At 53.9% G+C, this 19817-nt stretch overlaps 1 protein-coding gene across 1 annotated transcript; it reads left to right on the top strand.

Annotated features, from left to right (window-relative positions):
• Positions 1 to 677, top strand: LOC147972237 (uncharacterized). Its single transcript, XM_087522998.1, has 2 exons — positions 1 to 366; positions 498 to 677. The coding sequence occupies exons 1-2, from the start codon at positions 1 to 3 to the stop codon at positions 675 to 677; spliced, it is 546 nt and encodes a 181-aa protein (XP_087379124.1).
• The last annotated feature ends 19140 nt before the right edge of the window (positions 678 to 19817 follow it).

Here is a 19817-nt window from a genome sequence, read left to right as displayed (position 1 = left end):
ATGTCATCGGATCCACCATCTGCGGTGCCCTCTGTAGCCGTGGAGGCCACCACGCCATCGGCCTCACCATCGAAGGAATCGGAGCCTGTCGGTGTTAGGGGTGCAGCCGTCGTCGCCGCCACGCAAGTTAGCGCCCATGAGAAGAACGCATTGTGGGTCGGCAACCTGCGTGCGCACGCGGGCGAGGACACAGTCGTGGTGCCCTTCTCCCCACACAAGGCACTCGACTGTGTCATCATGCACGTCGGATACCGCAGCTACGCCTTCATCATTTTCTGCTCCATCGCCGAGTGTCGGACCGCCCTCGAGGCGCTCCGCGGGTCCAAGATCAAGGGCGCCTTCATCCTGATTGAGTTGGCCCAGCCTGTAATATCTCAACCCCCCTCCCCCCACTCATATTTGCTCCGACCTTGGATCCGCCTGGGATCTGGCTGCAGTTTGTGATGTAAATTTTTCAATAATTAGGACTTTGGTGTTTGTCATTTGTGTTTATTTAGGTGGTCTGGGCTGAGGCCTCCAGCAGCTCTGATATATGTAGCTATTCCAGTAGAGGCACAATGGATCAGCGGCGACGGGGTGGTCTGGTGGAGGCTCGCAGGTGGCTGGAGGCAGCAGCGCTCAGAGTCTACGGAAGCGCGGCGCAGGAGGCCCTTGGTATGGTGGATGGGCACGTGTGAGCCGATAACGACGGGAAACCTTGACACCGGTGAATGGCCTAGTAGGAAGCGGTGGCAATGGGTTCTCAGGCGCTAGAGGCAGCAGCCGCGGGGAGGTTTGTGGGGTAGGAGACGTCGGCAGCGCCCAGGAAGGCTAGGCCGTCCGGATTTTCTTTATAACTGCAGGTCATCTGGATTGGGTGAGAAAGGGTCGGGTTGGTCAATTTTTTTCTAAATCAAATAGTTTTCTAGATTGAGGAACAAGGGTCGGGTTAGGCAGCTCCTTTTTGTTCCGGATCTTTAGCGAATCGTTTTCTACCACTTATGGCTGGCAGTGTTGCGTAATTGTTTTTCGAATCTTTAGCAAATTATTTTCAAGATTAGCGACCAATGAGCTGGTCGGTCAGCTCTTTTTCGGATCTATAGCAAAGCATTTTCTACCACTTATGGATGCATGGGAGTGTTAGGATATTGTTTTTTCTGGAACTTTAGGAAATCGTATTTCTGAGTGGGGAACAATGGTTTGGTCAGGCAGCTCCTTTTTCCGGATATTCAGCGAACATTTTCTACCACTTATGGATGGCAGTGGTGGGTGTTTATATTTTCTGAATCTTTAGCAAATCGTTTCCCTGATTGGGGAAGAAAGGTCGAGTCTGGCAGCTCTTTTTTTTGGATATTTATTGAATCTTTTTCTACCACTTATGGATGGCAATGGTGGGTAATTGTTTGAAACTTCAGGGGCAAAGTCAGGACGAACGGGCAGAAGCACGAATCCGTTTATCAGTGTTCAAGAAAGCGTTGGGGTAGTGAAGTATATTATGGTCATTTGTGTTGTGGTAGACACACTTTCTTTTATTAGGGTCAGGACGGACGGGCAGAAGCACGAACCACAGATACATAAACTAATGATTATTGGTGTTGTGGTAGAGGTACTTTCTTTTATTAGGGTCATTTTCAATATTTCTATTTGTGGAGTTGGCACAATGACATGCTACAAACACCCATCATGAGTTTCGACGAGTGCGGCGGCATGCTTCGACGACCGCGTTGATGCTTTCAGGTGTAATGTGATGGTTGCGATGATGGCACCACAACATGCTTCTAACGACCATGCGGTGCTCTCACGGCTGTGGCGTTGGCGCGGCGACATGCTTCTAACACCCGTGCGGTGCTTCGGTGAGCGCGATGATGCTATGATGGCATGCCTCAACGGCCATGGCGATGCTATGATGCGACATTGTCTTTGACAACCGCGATGATGCTACGACAGAGGTCCAATTGCTTCGACGATGGTGCGACAACGTGTTTCATGGTCATGGCAGTGTTGAGACAACGGGCATGACTTCTCCAACGAAGTAGTGACGGGCACGACGATGGCGGCCCGACTGCTCTCGTGATGGCGCAATGGCATGTTCAAAGACGGCATGGTCAAGGATTGCATGTGAGAGGGTGTGGTTTGGTGTGCGCAACATTGACTTCATCAACTTCCTAATACAAAATGAAACCAGCTCCCATGATCAATCATACGATGTTCTAGTATTTGTACGATCACATGTATAACTACCTGGCAAATCATTGTGTGTGAAGTAAGTGTAAAAAGGATCATTTAGAAAAAGGCAGTCACGGGGAAGCAAGCACAAATCGCGAACTCGACTATAGATGGGCTAGCTTCGCGTGGGGACGCACAGGCGCTCCCGTCAAACGTTCACGTAGGATCGGATGGCGCCGGATGCGGCTTACAAAGTCAATAAATCATACGACTGTTTTTACACATTTTCCTTTTTTAGCGGTGATGGGAATAGGTGCCCTGAATGTATGATATATTTGAGCAGGGATAGAAACCGTGCCGCCCATGGAGTCGGCGCAAGCGCGTAGTCGGCCCTGCCCTGCCCGTAGTATATACGGTCCGACCCGCGGGCTGGTTCCCCACAACCCGTTCCGTTCCCCATCTCAGACAACCCAAATCCCCACATCCTAACCCTAGCACCCGGCGATCTCTCACTTCCCTGATCCCCGCCGCCATCGATGTTGTTGGACCCATCGCCTGCGGGGCCCTCAGATGCCGCCAGGTCATCGACCTCCTTGCCGAAGGAGGCGGAGCCCTTCGGTGCCAGGGGCGTCGCTGCGGGCCAACGCACCAGGGGCCGCCCACGAGACGTACGCACTCTGGGTTTGCAACCTGCCCACGCACGCTCGCGAGGACGACATCATAGCGGCCTTTGACCCGCACAAGGCGCTTGACTGCGTCATCACACGCGCCGGTCCGACAGCTACATGCTCGTCCTTTTCCGCTTCGTCGCCGACTCTCGGGCCGTCCTCGAGGCGCTCCGCGGGTCTAAGGTCAAGGGCACGTTCATCCTGGGCGAGTTTGCCCAACCGATAACTTCTCACCCCTCCTTCTCCCCAACTCGTATCTGCTCCCACCTTGGATCCCCCGGGATCTGGCTGTAGTTCACGATGTGAATTTTCTAGTAATTAGGACTTCTGTGCCTATGATTAGCGTTTTATTTAGGTTGTGTGGGCTGAGGCCTCCAGCAGCTCTGATATTTATAATTATTCGAGCGGCGGCACACGGGATCAGCGGTGACGGGGTGGTCTAGCGGAGGCTCCTAGGTGGCTGGGGTATGGTGGCGCTCAGTGTCCAGGGGTGCGCAGCAAGCGAGGCCCTTGAATCTGGCTAGCAATCTGGTCGGGTTTCACCGGGCCAACCTCTACCAAACCCATGCCCGAAGAGCTAATAGGGTCAACCCACGACCCTACCCTTGGGTCTGATGGACGACCCATGCGCACACCCGACGGGTGACCGGATCCATTCGAGCACCCATCGGGTCCGTGAAAATATTTCCATTTTTTACTCTGCCTAGCATGCAACAAGTTCAAACAATATCGGTGACAACCTAGTAGCTTTATAGTCATGTCGATGCTTCCTTCCTCAGTAGTTAGCCGAGTTGGTACTAAACATTACAAGGGAACGGTGCACTATCTGTTGCAGGCTGCAGCTAATATATTTGACATGGGCCAATTGTTGGACTACTTTTGGGCCTACAAAGGACTAGGAAAATTGTGCATGTAAATGTGCTTATTACTAGCTAGGCGTTGCTGAACCCCATGATTTTTTTAGTAGTATATTAGCAATGGTTGTTGGATGTTCCTGACATGCTAATATATGTATTGTATTTAGATAAAAGACCATATGTAATACATGATAAATATTTTATTTCTAAATAGTAATATTAATCGGGCAACCCATCGGGTAAACCACGGGTATAAACTTGTGCCCATACCCTACCCATGACTAATCAGGTTACCCATCGGTGAAGATGACGAGCATGATTGGTTTGATGCCAAAAAATAGCATGCCAACATTTGGCAAATGCCAAAAACTGTCCAGTGCTAGGTTGGTTACCATGTTTACTTGCCAACCTCACAAGAAGTTGCCAATTTTTGGCAACTTCTGATATTGCCAATTGTTGACTTGCCAAGTATTGACACTGCGAAATGTTGGCATCAAACCAATTATTCTCGACGACCCATACACTACCCATTCAGGTCGGGTGCCCATCGATGCGGCCGCCCATGGGACAAGTTGCCGGGTTGAGCCTTGAGATGGTGGATGGGCGCGCAGGGGTCGGATTGCTGGGATGAAGGCCTTGAGATGGTGGATGGACATGTGGGGCGCCAATCGGGACGGGAAACCTTGACATCGGTGAATGACCTATCACGACATGGTGGCAGTGGCTTCATGGGCGGAGGTGGCCGCCGAGGAGACGCTGGCGGTGCGCAGGGAGGATGGGATGTTCGGGTTTTCCTTTTAACCATGGGTCGTTTGAATTGAGGGAAGAAGGGTCGGGTAGGGCAAGTTTTTTCCAAATTTTCAGCAAATCACTTTCCGGATTGGGGAACAAGGGTCGGGTCATCCAAAAAAATCTGGATCTTTTTACGAATCGTTCTCTAATACCACTTATGGATGGCGGCAGTGGTGGGTAATTGTTTTCCGGATCTTCAGCAGATTGATTTCCGGATTGGGGGACAAGGGTCGGGTCGGGCGGCTGTTTTTAACCTTCACCTTTAGTGAATCATTTTCTACCACTTATGGATTGTGTTTTCCGGATCTTTAGCAAATTGTTTTCCGGATTGGGGGACAAGCGTCAGGTCGGGCAGCTATTTTTTCTGGATCTTTAGCAAATCATTTTCTACCACTTATGGATGGCAGCGATGGGTAATTGTTTGCAACTTCAGGGGCAAGGAAGGTCAGGACGGACCGGGAAAACATGAATCCCTTGATCGGTGTTCAAGAAAGCGTTGTTAAGCGATGCTTAAGCACCGAGCAATGGAAAAAGGCTTCACTTTGGCCCTAATTGGTAGATCAAACGTATTTTAAAATTTGTGCTAGAATTCGGTTGTTTTTGAACTGCTTCTGCTTATCTATTTGCGCAATTATGGCAGTATGTCATTTATCTGGTTATTAGGGTTTGTACGGGAGTTGTTTCCTTCAAATTCTGGCCAAATCATGGCTACATGATCTGCACTTGGCTATGTCTATTTGAACTAAACTCCATTTTAGTTGTCTGTTTTCTTAATATGTGAACCTGATGTGTATTTGCTATGTTGTGAAGTTCATTTTAGATGCTACTTCAACTACCCATGTGCCATGTTTCTTTTTTTCCTGTGCATACTATTCGAAATAGTCAAATTCTGGCCAAGTTTGAAAAAACGCTCAAGCGCGCTTTAGCGAGTCATTTTCCGGATTGGGGAATGAGGGTCGGGTCGGGCAGTTCCTTTCCGGATCTTTAGCAAAACATTTTCTACCACTTATGGATCACAGTGGTGAGTAATTGTTTTTCCTGAATCTTTAGCAAAATGTTTCCTTGATTGGGGAAGAAGGGTCGGGTCGGGCGGCTCTCTTTTTTGGATGTTTATCGAATCATTTTCTACCACTTATGGATGGCAGTGGTGGGTAATGTTCTGAAACTTCAGGGGCAAAGTCGGGACGAATGGGCCGAAGCACGAATCCATTTATTAGTGTTCAAGAAAGCGTTGTAGTAGTGAAGTATATTATGGTCATTTGTGTTGTGGTAGAGACACTTTCTTTTATTAGCGTCAGGACGGACATGCAGAAGCACGAACCACAGATCCATAAACTTATAATTATCTGTGTTGGTAGAGGCATCTTCTTTTATTAGGGTCATTTTCATTATTTCTATTTGTGGTGCTGGCACAATGACATGCTACAAACTCCCATAATGAGTTTCGATGAGTGCGGCGGCATGCTTCGACGACCGCATTGATGCTTTCAGGTGTGCTATGACGGCTGCAATGATGGCACCACGACACGCTTCTAACGCCTGTGCGGTGCTCTGACTGCCGTTGCGATGGCGCGGCGACACGCTTCTAACGCCCGTGCAGTGCTTCGGCGACCACGATGCTACTACGATGGCATGGCTCAACGGCCATGGTGATGCTATGACGTGACATTGGGTTTTGACAACTGCCGCGATGCTACTACGAAGGCTCGACTGCTTTGACGATGCCGCGACAACGTGTTTCATGGTGATGGTAGTGTTGAGACAACGTGCATGACTACTTCAATGATGTTGCGACGGCCATGGCGATGGCGTCCAGTCTGCTCTGGTGATGGCACAATGGCATGTTCAAAGGTGGCAGCGTCAAGGATTGCATGTGAGGGGATGTGGTGTGGTGTGCGCAACATTGACTTCGTCAACTTCCTAATACCAAATGAAGGAAGCACCCATGATCAATCATACGATGTTCTAGTATTTGTACGATCACTTGTATAACTACCTGGCAAATCATTGAGCGTGGAGTAAGTATAAGAAGGATCCTTTAGAAAAAGGCAGTCACGGGAATGCGAGCACAAATCGCGAACTCGACTATAGATGGGCTAGCTTCACGTGGGGACACACAGGCTCTCGCGTCACATAATCGCGTAAGATCGGACGGGGCTGGCAGCAGCTTCCAAAGTCAATAAATCATCCGAATGTTTTGAAATGTTTTCCTTTTTTGAGTGGTGATGGGGATAGGTGTTGTGTCTAGATGATATACTGAAGCGGGGAAAGAAACTGTGGTGTTCACGAACTCGGCGCAGGCGTGCAGCCGTCCCTGCCCCGCCCGTAGTATATATGGTCTGACCCGCGGGCCAGTTCCCCACACCCCATTCCGTTCCCCATCTCAGACATCCCAAATTCCCACATCCAAAACCTAGCTTTCGGCAATCTCTCCCTGCCCTGATCCCCGCCGACACTGGTGTCGTTGAACCCGCCACCCACGAGGCCCTCTGAGGTCGCCAGGCCATCGGCCTCCCTGCCGAAGGAGTCGTGGCCTTCCGGCACTAGGGCGCCGCCGCCGTGCTAGGGGCCTCCCACGAGAAGAACGCCTTGTCGATGGACAACCTGCCCGCGCACACAAGCGAGGAAGACGTCATGGCGGCCTTCGCCCCACATGAGGCATTCGATTGCATCATCACACGTACCGACTCCCGCAGCTACGGGTTCATCGTTTTCCACTTTGTCGCCGAGTCCCGAGCTTCCCTCAAGGCGCTTCGCGCGTCCAAGGTCAAGAGCGTCTTCATCTGGGTCGAGTACACATGGTCGATAACTTCTCCCCCACTAGGATCCGCTCCCACCTTGGATCCCCGGGATCTAGCTGCAGTTCGCGAAGTCATTTTTTTGGTAATTAGGACTTCGGTGCTTGTGAATTGCAGTTTATTTATGCGGTGTGGAATGAGCCTTCAACAGCTTTGATATATGTAATTATTCGAGTGGCGGCACACGAGATCAACGGTGACGGGGTGGCCTAGCAGGGTATGCAAGTGGCTGCGGGATGGCGGCGCTCAGGGTCCATGGGAGCGCGATAGGTGAGGCCCTTGAGTCAGGCTGGCAATCTGGTCGGGTTTTAGCGGGCCGACCTCTACCAAATCCATGCGCGAATAGCTAACCGGGTCAACCCACGACCCAACCTTGGGATTAACGGATGACCCATCCCCACACCCGACAGGTGACCCGACCCATTCAGGCACCCATCGAGTCCACAAAAACATTTCCATTTTTAATCCGCCTAGCATGCAACAAGTTCAAACAAAATCAGTGAATGACCTAGAACGAAGCGGTCGTAGTGGGTTCCTCGGCGGAGGTGGCCGCTAGGGATATGCCGGCGGTGCGCAGGGAGGTCAGGTTGTCCGGATTTTCTTTCTAACTGCGGGTCATCTGGATTGGGGGAAGAAGGGTTGGGTTGGGCATTTTTTTCAGATCTTTAGCAAATCATTTTCCGGATTCAGGAACAATGGTCGGATCGTGCAACTCTCTTTTTATGGATCTTTAGCGAATCATTCTCTACTACCACTTATGGATGGTAGTGGTGGGTAATTGTTTTTCCGGATCTTCAGCAGATCATTTTCCGGATTGGTGAACAAGGTTCGGGTCAGGCAGCCTTTTTTAAAACCTTGATCTTTAGCGAATCATTTTCTACCACTTATGGATTGGTTTTTCGGCTAGCAAATTATTTTCCGGATTGGGGAACAATGGTCAGTTTGCGCAGCTCTTTTTTTTCTCCGATCTTTAGCAAATCATTTTCTACCACTTATGGATGGCAGAGGTGGGTAATTTGCCGGGGTTTCTGATCCATGGGCACCTATGGGACCGGCGAACCGGGTCCCTTTTGGTTCGGCGGGGGGCGGAGGTTGCGCAAAGAGCAGATCAAGGCGAAGCAAGCGGGCGGTTGATCGTGCGAGGGGTAAATCGAGGTGAAGCACGCGAGCGATTTACCCAGGTTCGGGCCGCAAGGATGCGTAAAACCCTACTCCTGCTTTGTGGATTGGTATTGATTTCTAGCTCGGGAGCGAGCGTGAGTGTGTGGAATTGCTGAACCTCGCGAGGGCTCTCGAGGTGGCCGACCCCCTCTACGTTGCACACGGGCCTCCTTTTATACTCAAGGGGTTACCGACATAGAGCAACGGGGGCCAAGGGCAAAAATGGAAAGGGTGCCGTGGGTAGGCACAGCTAGGTGCTGTAGTAGGCACAGCTAGCTGCTACAGTGTTATCATACCTAACCCTGACGGCAGGGGACAAGGGCATTAAATGCCCGTCTGTGTCGCCTAGACAGCACCGAAAGGGACCGCTAGGGACGCCACCGTCTTGCCACGGTGGTGGTCTTGTCAGCGCCTGCGTGCCACCGCACGCCCCTAGCTGCACAGCCTCCTGCCACGTGCGCTCGGGAGGGGCCCCGGAGCGACACGTGGGTGGATGTGCTGGAGCGCGGGCGTGGAGTGGGGGCTTGCCGCGGCAAGCGCCTTGCCGCGGCCGTCGACTTGTCGCTTCCGGGAGCTTGTCGCTCACCGGGCCTTGTTGGGGCGCGTAGTGCGCCGCGGCAAGTTCCTTGGAATGCCTCGGACGGCCTTCCCGGCAAGCGCCTCTTGCCGGGGTCTTGGGACGCTTCTGATGGCCTTCCCGGCAAGCTCCTCTTGCCGGGGTCTTGCCTTTTTCCCGGCAAGCTCCTCTTGCCGGGGTCTTGTCTTGAGTACTTTGTTCTTGAATGGTCTTCAGAGGGACCACAAGGAATCTTGGCGGCGAACTGGCAGGCCTTGCCGCGGGACGCTGCGACTGCCCGTGCATAAGTTCGGGGTACAAGGGTACCCCTACTCTAGTACACCGACAGGAGCCCCTGGGCCTGGGCCAGACACGGTGCCGAGCGCTGTTGGGCCAGGCCCAAAACAGTGCACGGGCACGCGAGGCCTAGGTCGCGCCGCATATCTCTCCGCTTCCATCGCGCACGCCCGTAACGGCGCGCGTCGAACGCGGCGTCATGGGTGACGCGAGCGGCGCGCGCGCGTGGGGATAAGCCCCGCGAGCATGCGTCAAGCCATGATGAAGGGGAACGGCCCATGCCATCTTCTCCAAACGAAGGTAGGCGTGGGGGCGTGGCGCATTTACTGGACGAGGCCGGTGCGCGATTTCCGAAGCGCCCACTCCCTGAGATCACGGGGTAGGGTGAGGCCGCCCCATCCGTCGCCTCAGTTCCGCATCTCCGCCACGCGGCTCCCATGCATTTGGGGTCGCGGACGGCGGGAGCGGGAACCTGGGCCGTTGCGAGCAGAGGGGACGGGTCGGCCCGCCTCCCTGCTCTTCCTGTACCTTGATTCGCTGAGCGGGGCGGCTGGGCTCCCACTCCGCTCCTTTATAAGGAGCGGGAAGGGAGCACCGAAGCCTGCACTCTCCCGTCTCCTCCTTTCTTCAGCTTCTGCTCCCCTTTCTCTCATTCGCCATGGAGAAAGGGAATCCTGGGCCTTCATCGGTGGCGGCGAGGGTCGCCGCCAGATAGCGCACCCTCCCCTTTTCCTCGCTTGTGGTGGCAGAGCCAGCCGTAAGGGGGAGAGGGAGGGGGCGAGGTCGTGGACGAGGTCGAGGACGAGGTCGAGGCGCTCGGGGAAGAGGCGGACGGGGCGACGCGCCAGCTTCGCCCCCGCCGGTGGCTCCTCCCCCCGCGGCGGTCCATATAGGGGACAACCCTTGCGAGTTCTTCGTCAAGCTGCGCCGGGCGCCTCGTCGTCGCCTCCGGCTTCCAGCTCCGTTCGCGGGCGCGATGGAGTCGGACCCGCCCGAGACTCTGAGATTACACATGAGGGGCTGTGGGATCAGCAGCACGCGAGTCCGCGTGGCGTTCCCAGCCCCTGGTGTGATGTATCTCGATCGAGGGTGGAAGACGTTCGCCCGCATCCACAGCTTGACGGGGGGACTCACCCTCCATTTTAAGCTGGTGGAGGGCGATCTCCTTTCCGTCAAGGTCTTCGGGTGCTTCGGCACCCGGGCGAAGTGCTGCGTGGACAGCTCCTCCGATAGCGAAGGCTCCTCCTCGAGCGAGAGTGACGAGGAGGAGAGCGGCAGTGATGGTGAGGGTGGCGGGCGGCAGGACGGCGGCTCCGACTAGGTGTCGGGCGCCGTCTCGTGCGGCACCGGCGACCCTATCATCCGCGGCGCCGGCTTCTTGAACTCCCCGGGGGCGTCTCCTTGGGCGGCTGGCGTAGGGAGGTCGCGGAAGGGGAAGAGGGCTGGCGACAAGGCCGTCAGGTCGGAGTACGAGGGCGTGGTGCCCTCGACAGCGTGCTGACGTCCTGCCGCCCCTCCTTCGCACCCTTCTCCCGGCGTCGCCATCACCGTCCGGCCCCCGGATGTTCTCTTGGTGTCTTCTGGCACCTGTAGCTCGCCTTGGCGCCCCTTTCCCCTTTTCGCCTGCTTGTTCTACCTCCTGAAGAGAGGGACAGGAAAAGGATTACGGGCACCTTATCTTTTTAGTTGTAAGCCTTCGGGCCTTTAGCTGTATCTTGTAATCCTCTCTTTCATGTTTTTCACCCTCTATGGACTGTACCTATATGGGATGTTTTTTGATGAAAAGGGGATGTTTGCCGGGTTATTTGCCTCGCGGGTCGAACCCACGCCAAGGAGCAAATCCTTGGTATCTCTCGGACAGGCATTCCATTCCCCGACAACAAGCCCCGCCGCCTTCCCACGCCGCTCGACCTTTCTCACGCCTTTGACGGAGGTGGGAACGAGGTGGGCGCGGCCTCCTCGTTTCGTCCCTTCTGCTGCCGCGACTACGACCAAACTTGGCCCCGGGAACGCGCTCCAGGGCCCAGAGTCGGGGGAGCACGGCAGTTTCCGGGAAGAAACGGGGTTTCGCATTCCCCAGTCCATAAGAGGATGCATGAAGTGGGATAAAAGACTTATCTGATATTGCAGCCCCCGGCAACTCTGGCTTGCCGGGGGGGACATCTTGGCATTCGCAGCCCCCGGCGTTCTTGACGGGGCCCAGGTGCCGGCACGCCCTTCTTCTCCTTTTCGCCTCCAGGTGGCCTGGCCAGGACGTGCGAGCCCTGCGAACGAAGGAAAAGCAAAGGGACGGACACTCGACCTCTAAGCTAGGGGTTAGCCGCTGTTAGGGACTATCGACCCTAACCAAGGACGAGACTCAGACTCAATCTAGCATGCATGCTATAGCCCCCGGGGTATGCAGAGCTTCATTTTCTGGTGCCAGGGTCTGCGCCTGGCTCTGTACAGAGGTTTACATGCAACAGCGGCAAGACTCGCACAGAGAGGTGGTTGCCGGACGGGGTCCGACAACCGCGCCTTACGAACGAAACTTGCGAAGAGGCTCGATGTCCCAGGAGTTGCTCACTGGCGTGCCATCTTCGGTCTCCAGGCGGACAGCACCAGGCCTGGTGACTCGTTTCACCCGGTAAGGGCCTTCCCACTTCGGCGTCGACTTGTTTGGATCTTGGCCGACTGAACGCGCCGAAGAACAAGGTCGCCTTCCTCGAAGCTTCTGGCACGGGCTGGGAGCGACGGCTCGCACAGCGGCCTGAAGACGATCTTCCTCAAGGAGCAGCGCGTCATCTTGCCGCAGCCGCTCTTGCTCAAGCTCATTATGAGCGAGCACTCGAGGTGACCCGTATACGAGTTCCGTGAGGATATCTGTTCCTGCGCCAGGGTCTGCGCCTGGCTCTGTACAAAGGATTACATGCAGCAGCGGCAAGACTTGTACAGAGAGGTAGTTGCCGGACGGGGTCCGACAACCGCGCCTTACGGGTAAAACTTGCGAAGATGCTCGATGTTCCAGGAGTTGCTCACTGGAATACCGTCTTCGGTCTCCAGGTGGACAGCGCCAGGCCTGGTAACTTGTCTCACCCGGTAAGGGCCTTCCCACTTCGGCGTCAACTTGTCGGAATTCTTGGCGGACTGAGCGCGCCGAAGAACAAGGTCGCCTTCCTCGAGACTCCTGGCATTAACTCTGCGGCCGTGGTAGCGGCGCAGAGCTTGCTGGTAGCGAGCAGCTCGCACAGCAGCCTGGAGACGATCTTCCTCAAGGAGCAGCGCGTCATCTTGCCGCAGCCGCTTTTGCTCAAGCTCATCATAAGCGAGCACTCGAGGTGACTCGTATACGAGTTCCGTGGGGGTAACTGCCTCTGCTCCATAGACTAGAGCAAAGGGTGTCTGTCCAGTGGCTCGATTTGGCGTCGTTCTGATTGACCAAAGAACCACCGGTAGCTCCTCGATCTAGTTTCTTCCACACTTGCGCAGCCTGTCAAAAGTTCTGGTCTTGAGCCCGCGCAGCACCTCGGCGTTTGCCCTTTCCGCTTGACCGTTGCTCCTTGGGTGAGCAACAGAAGCGAAGCAGACTTTGGCGCCGAGATCTTGGATGTACTGCATGAAGGCGTGGCTCGTGAACTGCGTGCCGTTGTCGGTGATTATCCGGTTAGGGATCCCGAAGCGGCAAACAATCGACCTGAAGAACTTGACGGCTGACTGTGCGGTCACCTTCCTCACTGGTTCCACTTCCGGCCACTTTGTGAACTTGTCGATTGCGACGTACAAGTACTCAAAGCCCCCGACAGCTCGGGGGAAGGGGCCGAGGATGTTGAGCCCCCAGACCGAAAATGGCCAGGATAAAGGGATCGTCTGGAGAGCTTGAGCTGGCTGGTGTATCTGCTTGGAATGGAACTGGCACGCTTCACACTTGGTTACTTGTGCAGTTGCATCCTGGAGGGCTGTTGGCCAGAAGAAACCTTGCCGGAATGCTTTGCCGGCGAGTGCTCTTGCGCCAATGTGGTGACCACATATGCCTCCGTGTATCTCTGCCAACAGTTTCTGTCCGTCTTCCCGGGGAATGCACCTCAATTTCACACCGTTGAGTCTTCTTCTGTACAGCGTCTTGTCGATGAACTGGTACATACTTGACTGCCGGGCTACTCTTTCGGCTTCTTCTTGCTCTTCGGGAAGTTCTCCCGTCTGAAGGAAATGGACAATCTGTTGCGCCCATGTTGGAGCCTGTGGCTCGACAACAAGGACTAAAGGCAACTCTGCTGCTGCGGGAACGTCCGCTTCTACGGTGAGAAGCCGTGTCTCTGCCGGAGCTTGACGTTCCGCGACAAGCTTGCCGGGAGCTTCAGCTTCAACGGAACAAACCCTAGGGCTTGCCGGAGCATCTGGCTCACCGGCGCTCTTGGCATTGATCTTGGAGGTTGCTACGGGAATATCTGCTTCGACGGCGAGAAGCTGTGTCTCTGCTGGAGCGTGATATCCCGCGACAAGCTTGCCGGGAGCTTCAGCTTCAACGGAACAAACCCTAGGGCTTGCCGGAGCATCTGGCTCTCCAGCGCCTTCGGTGTTGATCTTGGGGACCTTCTTGGCGGCGGCCTCGGGAAGCTCTGCCGGCAGGTAGTCACCAGGAATCAACTTCCTCTTCTTGCTTTGTCCAGTTGATGGTGTTACGGACGGTTGAGTCAGCTTGAGCACAAAGGTTCCTGGTTCCACAGGTAACTTAAGTGCGGCGCATTTTGACAGGCCATCAGCAATGGCGTTCTGAGTTCTCGGAACGTGCTCCATTTGCAGGCCGTCAAAGCGCTCTTCTAGCTTTCTCACTTCGTCGACGTAAGCTTCCATCAACGGACTCTGATAATTCTTGTTTACTTGGCGGACAACAAGCTGTGAGTCACCCCTGACAATGAGCTTCTTAATCCCAAGGTCTGCCACGATCCTGAGACCGGCAAGCAATCCCTCATACTCTGCAGTATTGTTTGTTGCTTGCTCCTTGGGAAAGTGCATCTGGACTATGTACTTGAGGTGCTCTCCGGTGGGCGCGATAAGCAGCACACCAGCGCCGGCGCCTTGCAGCGAGAAAGCACCATCAAAGTACATAAGCCACTCTTTGCTCGCTTCTTTGTCGGGGATGCTCGTCTCCGGGGTTTCTTCGTCCGGAGTTGGCATCCATTCCGCTATGAATTCTGCCAATGCTCTGCTCTAGATAGTTGAAGTGCTTTCAAACTTGAGACCAAAGCTTGACAGTTCCAGTGCCCACTCAACAATCCTGCCTGTCGCTTCAGGATTCTGCAGTATCCTCTTCAGCGGAAAGCGAGTGACCACTGTGATCTCATGTGCTTGGAAGTAATGGCGCAGCTTTCTCGAGGCCATGAGAAGGCCGAAAAGCAGTTTCTGCACACCAGAGTACCTTGACCTAGCCCCCTGCAAGAGGGAACTGACAAAGTAAACTGGGCGCTGCACCGTTTTCTTCCGTATCTCCTCGTGTATCAGCGCGGGTTCATCTTTGTCGGGACCAGAGCTTGTCGGGGAAGCCCCCTGCTTGTCGCTGAATGCGCTTGCCGCGGTTGCTGGATCATCATCCGCCTCCCTCTCTGCCACTAACGCAGCACTAACCACTTGATTGGTTGCCGCTATGTACAGCAGCAACTTCTCTTGTGGCTTAGGCGCGACAAGTATTGGAGGGGAGGACAGGTATCTCTTCAGGTCTTGCAGCGCAGCCTCCGCGTCCGGAGTCCATTTCATTGGACCTGCCTTTTTCAATAGTTTGAAAAACGGCAGGGCGCGCTCAGCAGACCGAGAGATAAACCTGCTGAGAGCAGCCACACAACCGGCAAGTTTCTGAACATCTTTGACACGCTTCGGGGCTTCAATCTGCTCGACGGCCCTGATCTTGTCGGGGTTGGCTTCAATTCCCCGCTGAGACACGAAGAACCCGAGAAGCTTGCCGGAGGGAACTCCGAACACACACTTCTTTGGGTTGAGCTTGAGGCTGATCTTGCGCAGATTTGCAAAAGTCTCGTCCAAGTCTTGGATCAGGGTTGCTCTGTCCTTGCTCTTGACCACTATATCATCCATGTAGGCTTCCACATTTCTGTGTATTTGTGGCTCAAGAGCAATATGGACTACTCTTGCAAATGTTGAACCGGCATTTTTTAATCCGAAAGGCATTCGTACAAAGCAGTACGTGCCACATGGAGTAATAAATGCGGTTTTATCTTCATCCTCCTCTGCCATGAAGATCTGATGATACCCGGAGTATGCATCAAGAAATGAAAGCAAATCACACCCAGCTGTGGAGTCAACAATCTGGTCAATGCGCGGCAAAGGAAATGGGTCTTTGGGACAAGCTTTGTTAACATCGGTGAAATCGATGCAAAGCCTCCATTTCCCGTTTGCCTTGCGCACGACTACAGGATTGGCCAACCACGTGGGATGGAGCACTCCTCTGACGAGGCCTGCTGCTTCCAGTTTCTTGATTTCCTCCGCAATGAATTCTTGGCGCTCCACCGCCTGCTTCCGGACTTTCTGCTTGACGGGCCGCGCATGAGGACAGACGGCAAGGTGGTGCTCAATTACTTTCCTGGGAACACCGGGGATGTCGGACGGTTGCCATGCAAACACGTCGACGTTCGCCCGCAGGAAAGCAACGAGCGCGCTTTCCTATTTAGGGTCAAGCGTGGCACTGATGGTGAAGGTACCACCAGCGCCATCCTCCTTGGCGGACACCTTCTTCGTCTCTGGCGGAGTCGCCATCGTCTTCTTGTGCTCGCCGGCGGAGCTCGATGGTGCGTCCTCGACGGCAGCGCAGCACTCCGAAGAGGCGCGCTTGCCGGAGTGGGCACCAGAGCTTTTGCCGGACTCGGTCTTCTTGCCGGTGGAGCTCGATGGTGCGTCCTCGACAGCAGCGCAGCACTCCAAAGAGGTGCGCTTGCCGGAGTGGGCACCAGAGTCCCTGCCGAACTTGGTCTTCTTGCTGGTGGAGCTCGATGGCGCGTCCTCGATGGCAGCGCAGCACTCCGAAGAGGTGCGCGCGCCGGAGTGGGCACCAGAGTCCCTGCCGAACTTGGTCTTCTTGCCGGTGGAGCTCGATGGCGCGTCCTTGACGGCAGCGCAGCACTCCGAAGAGGTGCGCGCGCCGGAGTAGGCACCAGAACTCTTGCCGGACTTGGTCTTCTTGGTCCCGGGAGCTTCAGCGGCAAGTGGATCGCGGTCTGCCGTGGCTGCTGCTTCCCGGTAGATCTTGTCGGCACAGATAAGAGCGTCCTTCTTGTCGCCAGGGACAGAAATGACGCTTATCGGGCCTGGCATCTTCAGCACGTTATACGCATAGTGAGAGGCCGCCATGAACTTGGCGAGCGCTGGACGGCCAAGTATCCCATTGTAAGGCAACGGGATATCGGCAACGTCGAACGTGACCTTCTCAGTCCTGAAGTTTAACTCGCTGCCGAATGTTACCGGCAGTGTGACCTTCCCCTTCGGCTTGCTCCTTCCCGGGTTGATTCCTTGGAATGTGCCAGTCTCTTCGAGCTCGCCGTCAGGGATCTGGAGTTTTCGGAGCACAGTGGAGGAGATCAGGTTTAAGCCGGCCCTGCCGTCGACTAGCATCTTGGTGACCTTGAGGTTGCGGATGGTCAGTGAAACCAACATCGGCAGACACCCGACCGCGGTTGTGCGATCAGGGTGGTCCTCAATGTCAAAGATGATAGGCGTGCTGGACCACATCAGAAGCTTGCGCGATTCGATGGGTGGCTCCGCTGCATTGACTTCCCGCACCCACTGTTTGAGTTGATGGTGCGAGGTATGCAGGGAAGCACCCCCGTCAACGCACAAGACCTCTGTGGCTTTCTGAAACTCCTGCTCACTGGTCTCAACGTCATCCATGTCTTCATCCTCGCCGTCGTCGTCGTCGTTGTCGCGCCAGAGATGCCGGGGTTTCTGATCCACGAGCACCTATGGGACCGGCGAACCGGGTCCCTTTTGGTTCGGCGGGGGGCGGAGGTTGCGCAAAGAGCAGATCGAGGCGAAGCAAGCGGGCGGTTGATCGTGCGAGGGGTAAATCAGGTGAAGCACGCGAGCGATTTACCCAGGTTCGGGCCACAAGGATGCGTAAAACCCTACTCCTGCTTTGTGGATTGGTATTGATTTCTAGCTCGGGAGCGAGCGTGAGTGTGTGGAATTGCTGAACCTCGCGAGGGCTCTCGAGGTGGCCGACCCCCGCAACGTTGCACACGGGCCTCCTTTTATACTCAAGGGGTTACCGACATAGAGCAACGGGGGCCAAGGGCAAAAATGGAAAGGGTGCCGTGGGTAGGCACAGCTAGGTGCTGTAGTAGGCACAGCTAGCTGCTACAGTGTTATCATACCTAACCCTGACGGCAGGGGACAAGGGCATTAAATGCCCGTCTGTGTCACCTAGACAGCACCGAAAGGGACCGCTAGGGACGCCACCGTCTTGCCACGGTGGTGGTCTTGTCAGCGCCTGCGTGCCACCGCACGCCCCTAGCTGCACAGCCTCCTGCCACGTGCGCTCGGGAGGGGCCCCAGAGCGACACGTGGGTGGATGTGCTGGAGCGCGGGCGTGGAGTGGGGGCTTGCCGCGGCAAGCGCCTTGCCGCGGCCGTCGACTTGTCGCTTCCGGGAGCTTGTCGCTCACCGGGCCTTGTCGGGGCGCGTAGTGCACCGCGGCAAGTTCCTTGGAATGCCTCGGACGGCCTTCCCGGCAAGCGCCTCTTGCCGGGGTCTTGGGACGCTTCTGATGGCCTTCCCGGCAAGCTCCTCTTGCCGGGGTCTTGCCTTTTTCCCGGCAAGCTCCTCTTGCCGGGGTCTTGTCTTGAGTACTTTGTTCTTGAATGGTCTTCAGAGGGACCACAAGGAATCTTGGCGGCGAACTGGCAGGCCTTGCCGCGGGACGCTGCGACTGCCCGTGCACAAGTTTGGGGTACAAGGGTACCCCTACTCTAGTACACCGACATAATTGATTGCAACTTCAGGGGCAAGGAAGGTCAAGACAGACATGCAGAAACACAAATCTCTTTATCCGTGTTCAAGGAAAGCACTGAGCATTTGAAAAATGTTTCGCTTTGGCCCTAAGTGGTAGATTAAGCGTATTTGATAATTTTGGCCAGAATTTGGCTATTTTTGAACTGCTTCTTCTTAGCTGCTTCCGCAATAATGGCAGTATGTCATTTATGTTATTATTAGGGTCTGTAGGGGAGTTGTTTCCTTCAGATTCCGGCCAAATCATGGAAAGAAGATCTGCATTTGGCAATGTCTATTTGAACCGAACTACATTTTAGTTGTCATATTGCTTGCTGTGTGAACCTGATGTGTATTTGCTATGTTGTGAAGGTCATTTTAGATGCTACTTCAACTACCCATGTGCCATGTTTCCTATTTTCCTGTGCATACTATTCAAAACAGTCAAATTCTGGCCAAGTTTGAAAAATGCTCAAGCGCACTTAAGTGCCCATTGTTCTATGCTATGGCCTTCCACTTTTTTGAACATTATCCTTTATTAGTAGGTGTAGAAACACTCCTAGATTGTTGATTGTTCCTTGTTCTATGGTGAAATTGCTATGCTAGAGTTGTCTAAAGATTTATGCCGTCATGATGTTTACTTGTGTTTGTTCATTGGGTTTTACAAGCTAGAGCTGTTAGGAACCTATGGTTTGGAGGAATTAGTCCGTCTATCTCAAGGCAGGAGGTAGAGGGGAGTTTCAAAAGTTTGGAAAGACTGAACGTGTTGGATTCTCCCATGATCAAACTTCTGCATACATCGACTTTGAGAAGCTGGAAGATGCCATTTCTGCTCATAGAGCCTTGAATGGGACAAATTTAGGGGGCAAGGAATTGTGTTTTGATTTCCAGAGGTCCAGAGGAAGAGCGGTATGCATCTATTATTGTTGACTGAGTTTCTGAAGTGCTTCTAGCTTGCAGTTTTTCAAGTGATGTTGTCTTATTATTTAGTTATTTGTACTGATTTTGATAGGATCGGTCAGAAGCAGGCAACTTCAACAGTATAGGATCATTGCCACGCAGTGAAATGGGAGTTGGACATGCAAAGGTACTGCTATTTACTTCTCTTGGTTCTTGTAGTTGTACTGTCCTCTTTGATCTGTGGGTTGCTTACTATCATATCATGTTCTCTTTGCCACGGTTCTGCTAGAGTACGAAGGAGAGAGGCAAAAATTCCTACCAATGTTCTCCGGGTGGGTTTACGGAATACACATAAAGTTAACAAGGAGGCACTAAGGCGGGCTATGGCAGCACATGGTGTGGTTACAGACATCAAAGTTTTTCCAGAAAGGCAGTATGCTTTTGTGGAGTTTGCAACCATTGAAGGAGCTTCTAATGCTAAGAATCTTCTAGATGGGCGTCTTTTCAATAAGACAAGGATTCATGTTCTTTTCTCCGGCAGTGGGTTTAATAACCTAATTAACACCGCTTGTTGGGTTCCCTAGATCAAAGATGTACAATGATAGTCCACATGTTGCATGTGATTATTTTGGTGCTGGTCGCAATAGTCATGGCATATCACAAGGGTATGATCCTCGAT

The sequence above is a fragment of the Triticum urartu genome, chromosome 5A (assembly GCF_056163025.1).
Source record: "Triticum urartu cultivar PI428250 chromosome 5A, HENAU_Tu73, whole genome shotgun sequence".
Lineage (NCBI taxonomy): Eukaryota > Viridiplantae > Streptophyta > Magnoliopsida > Poales > Poaceae > Triticum > Triticum urartu.
This window is presented reverse-complemented; position numbering and strand designations above follow the sequence as displayed.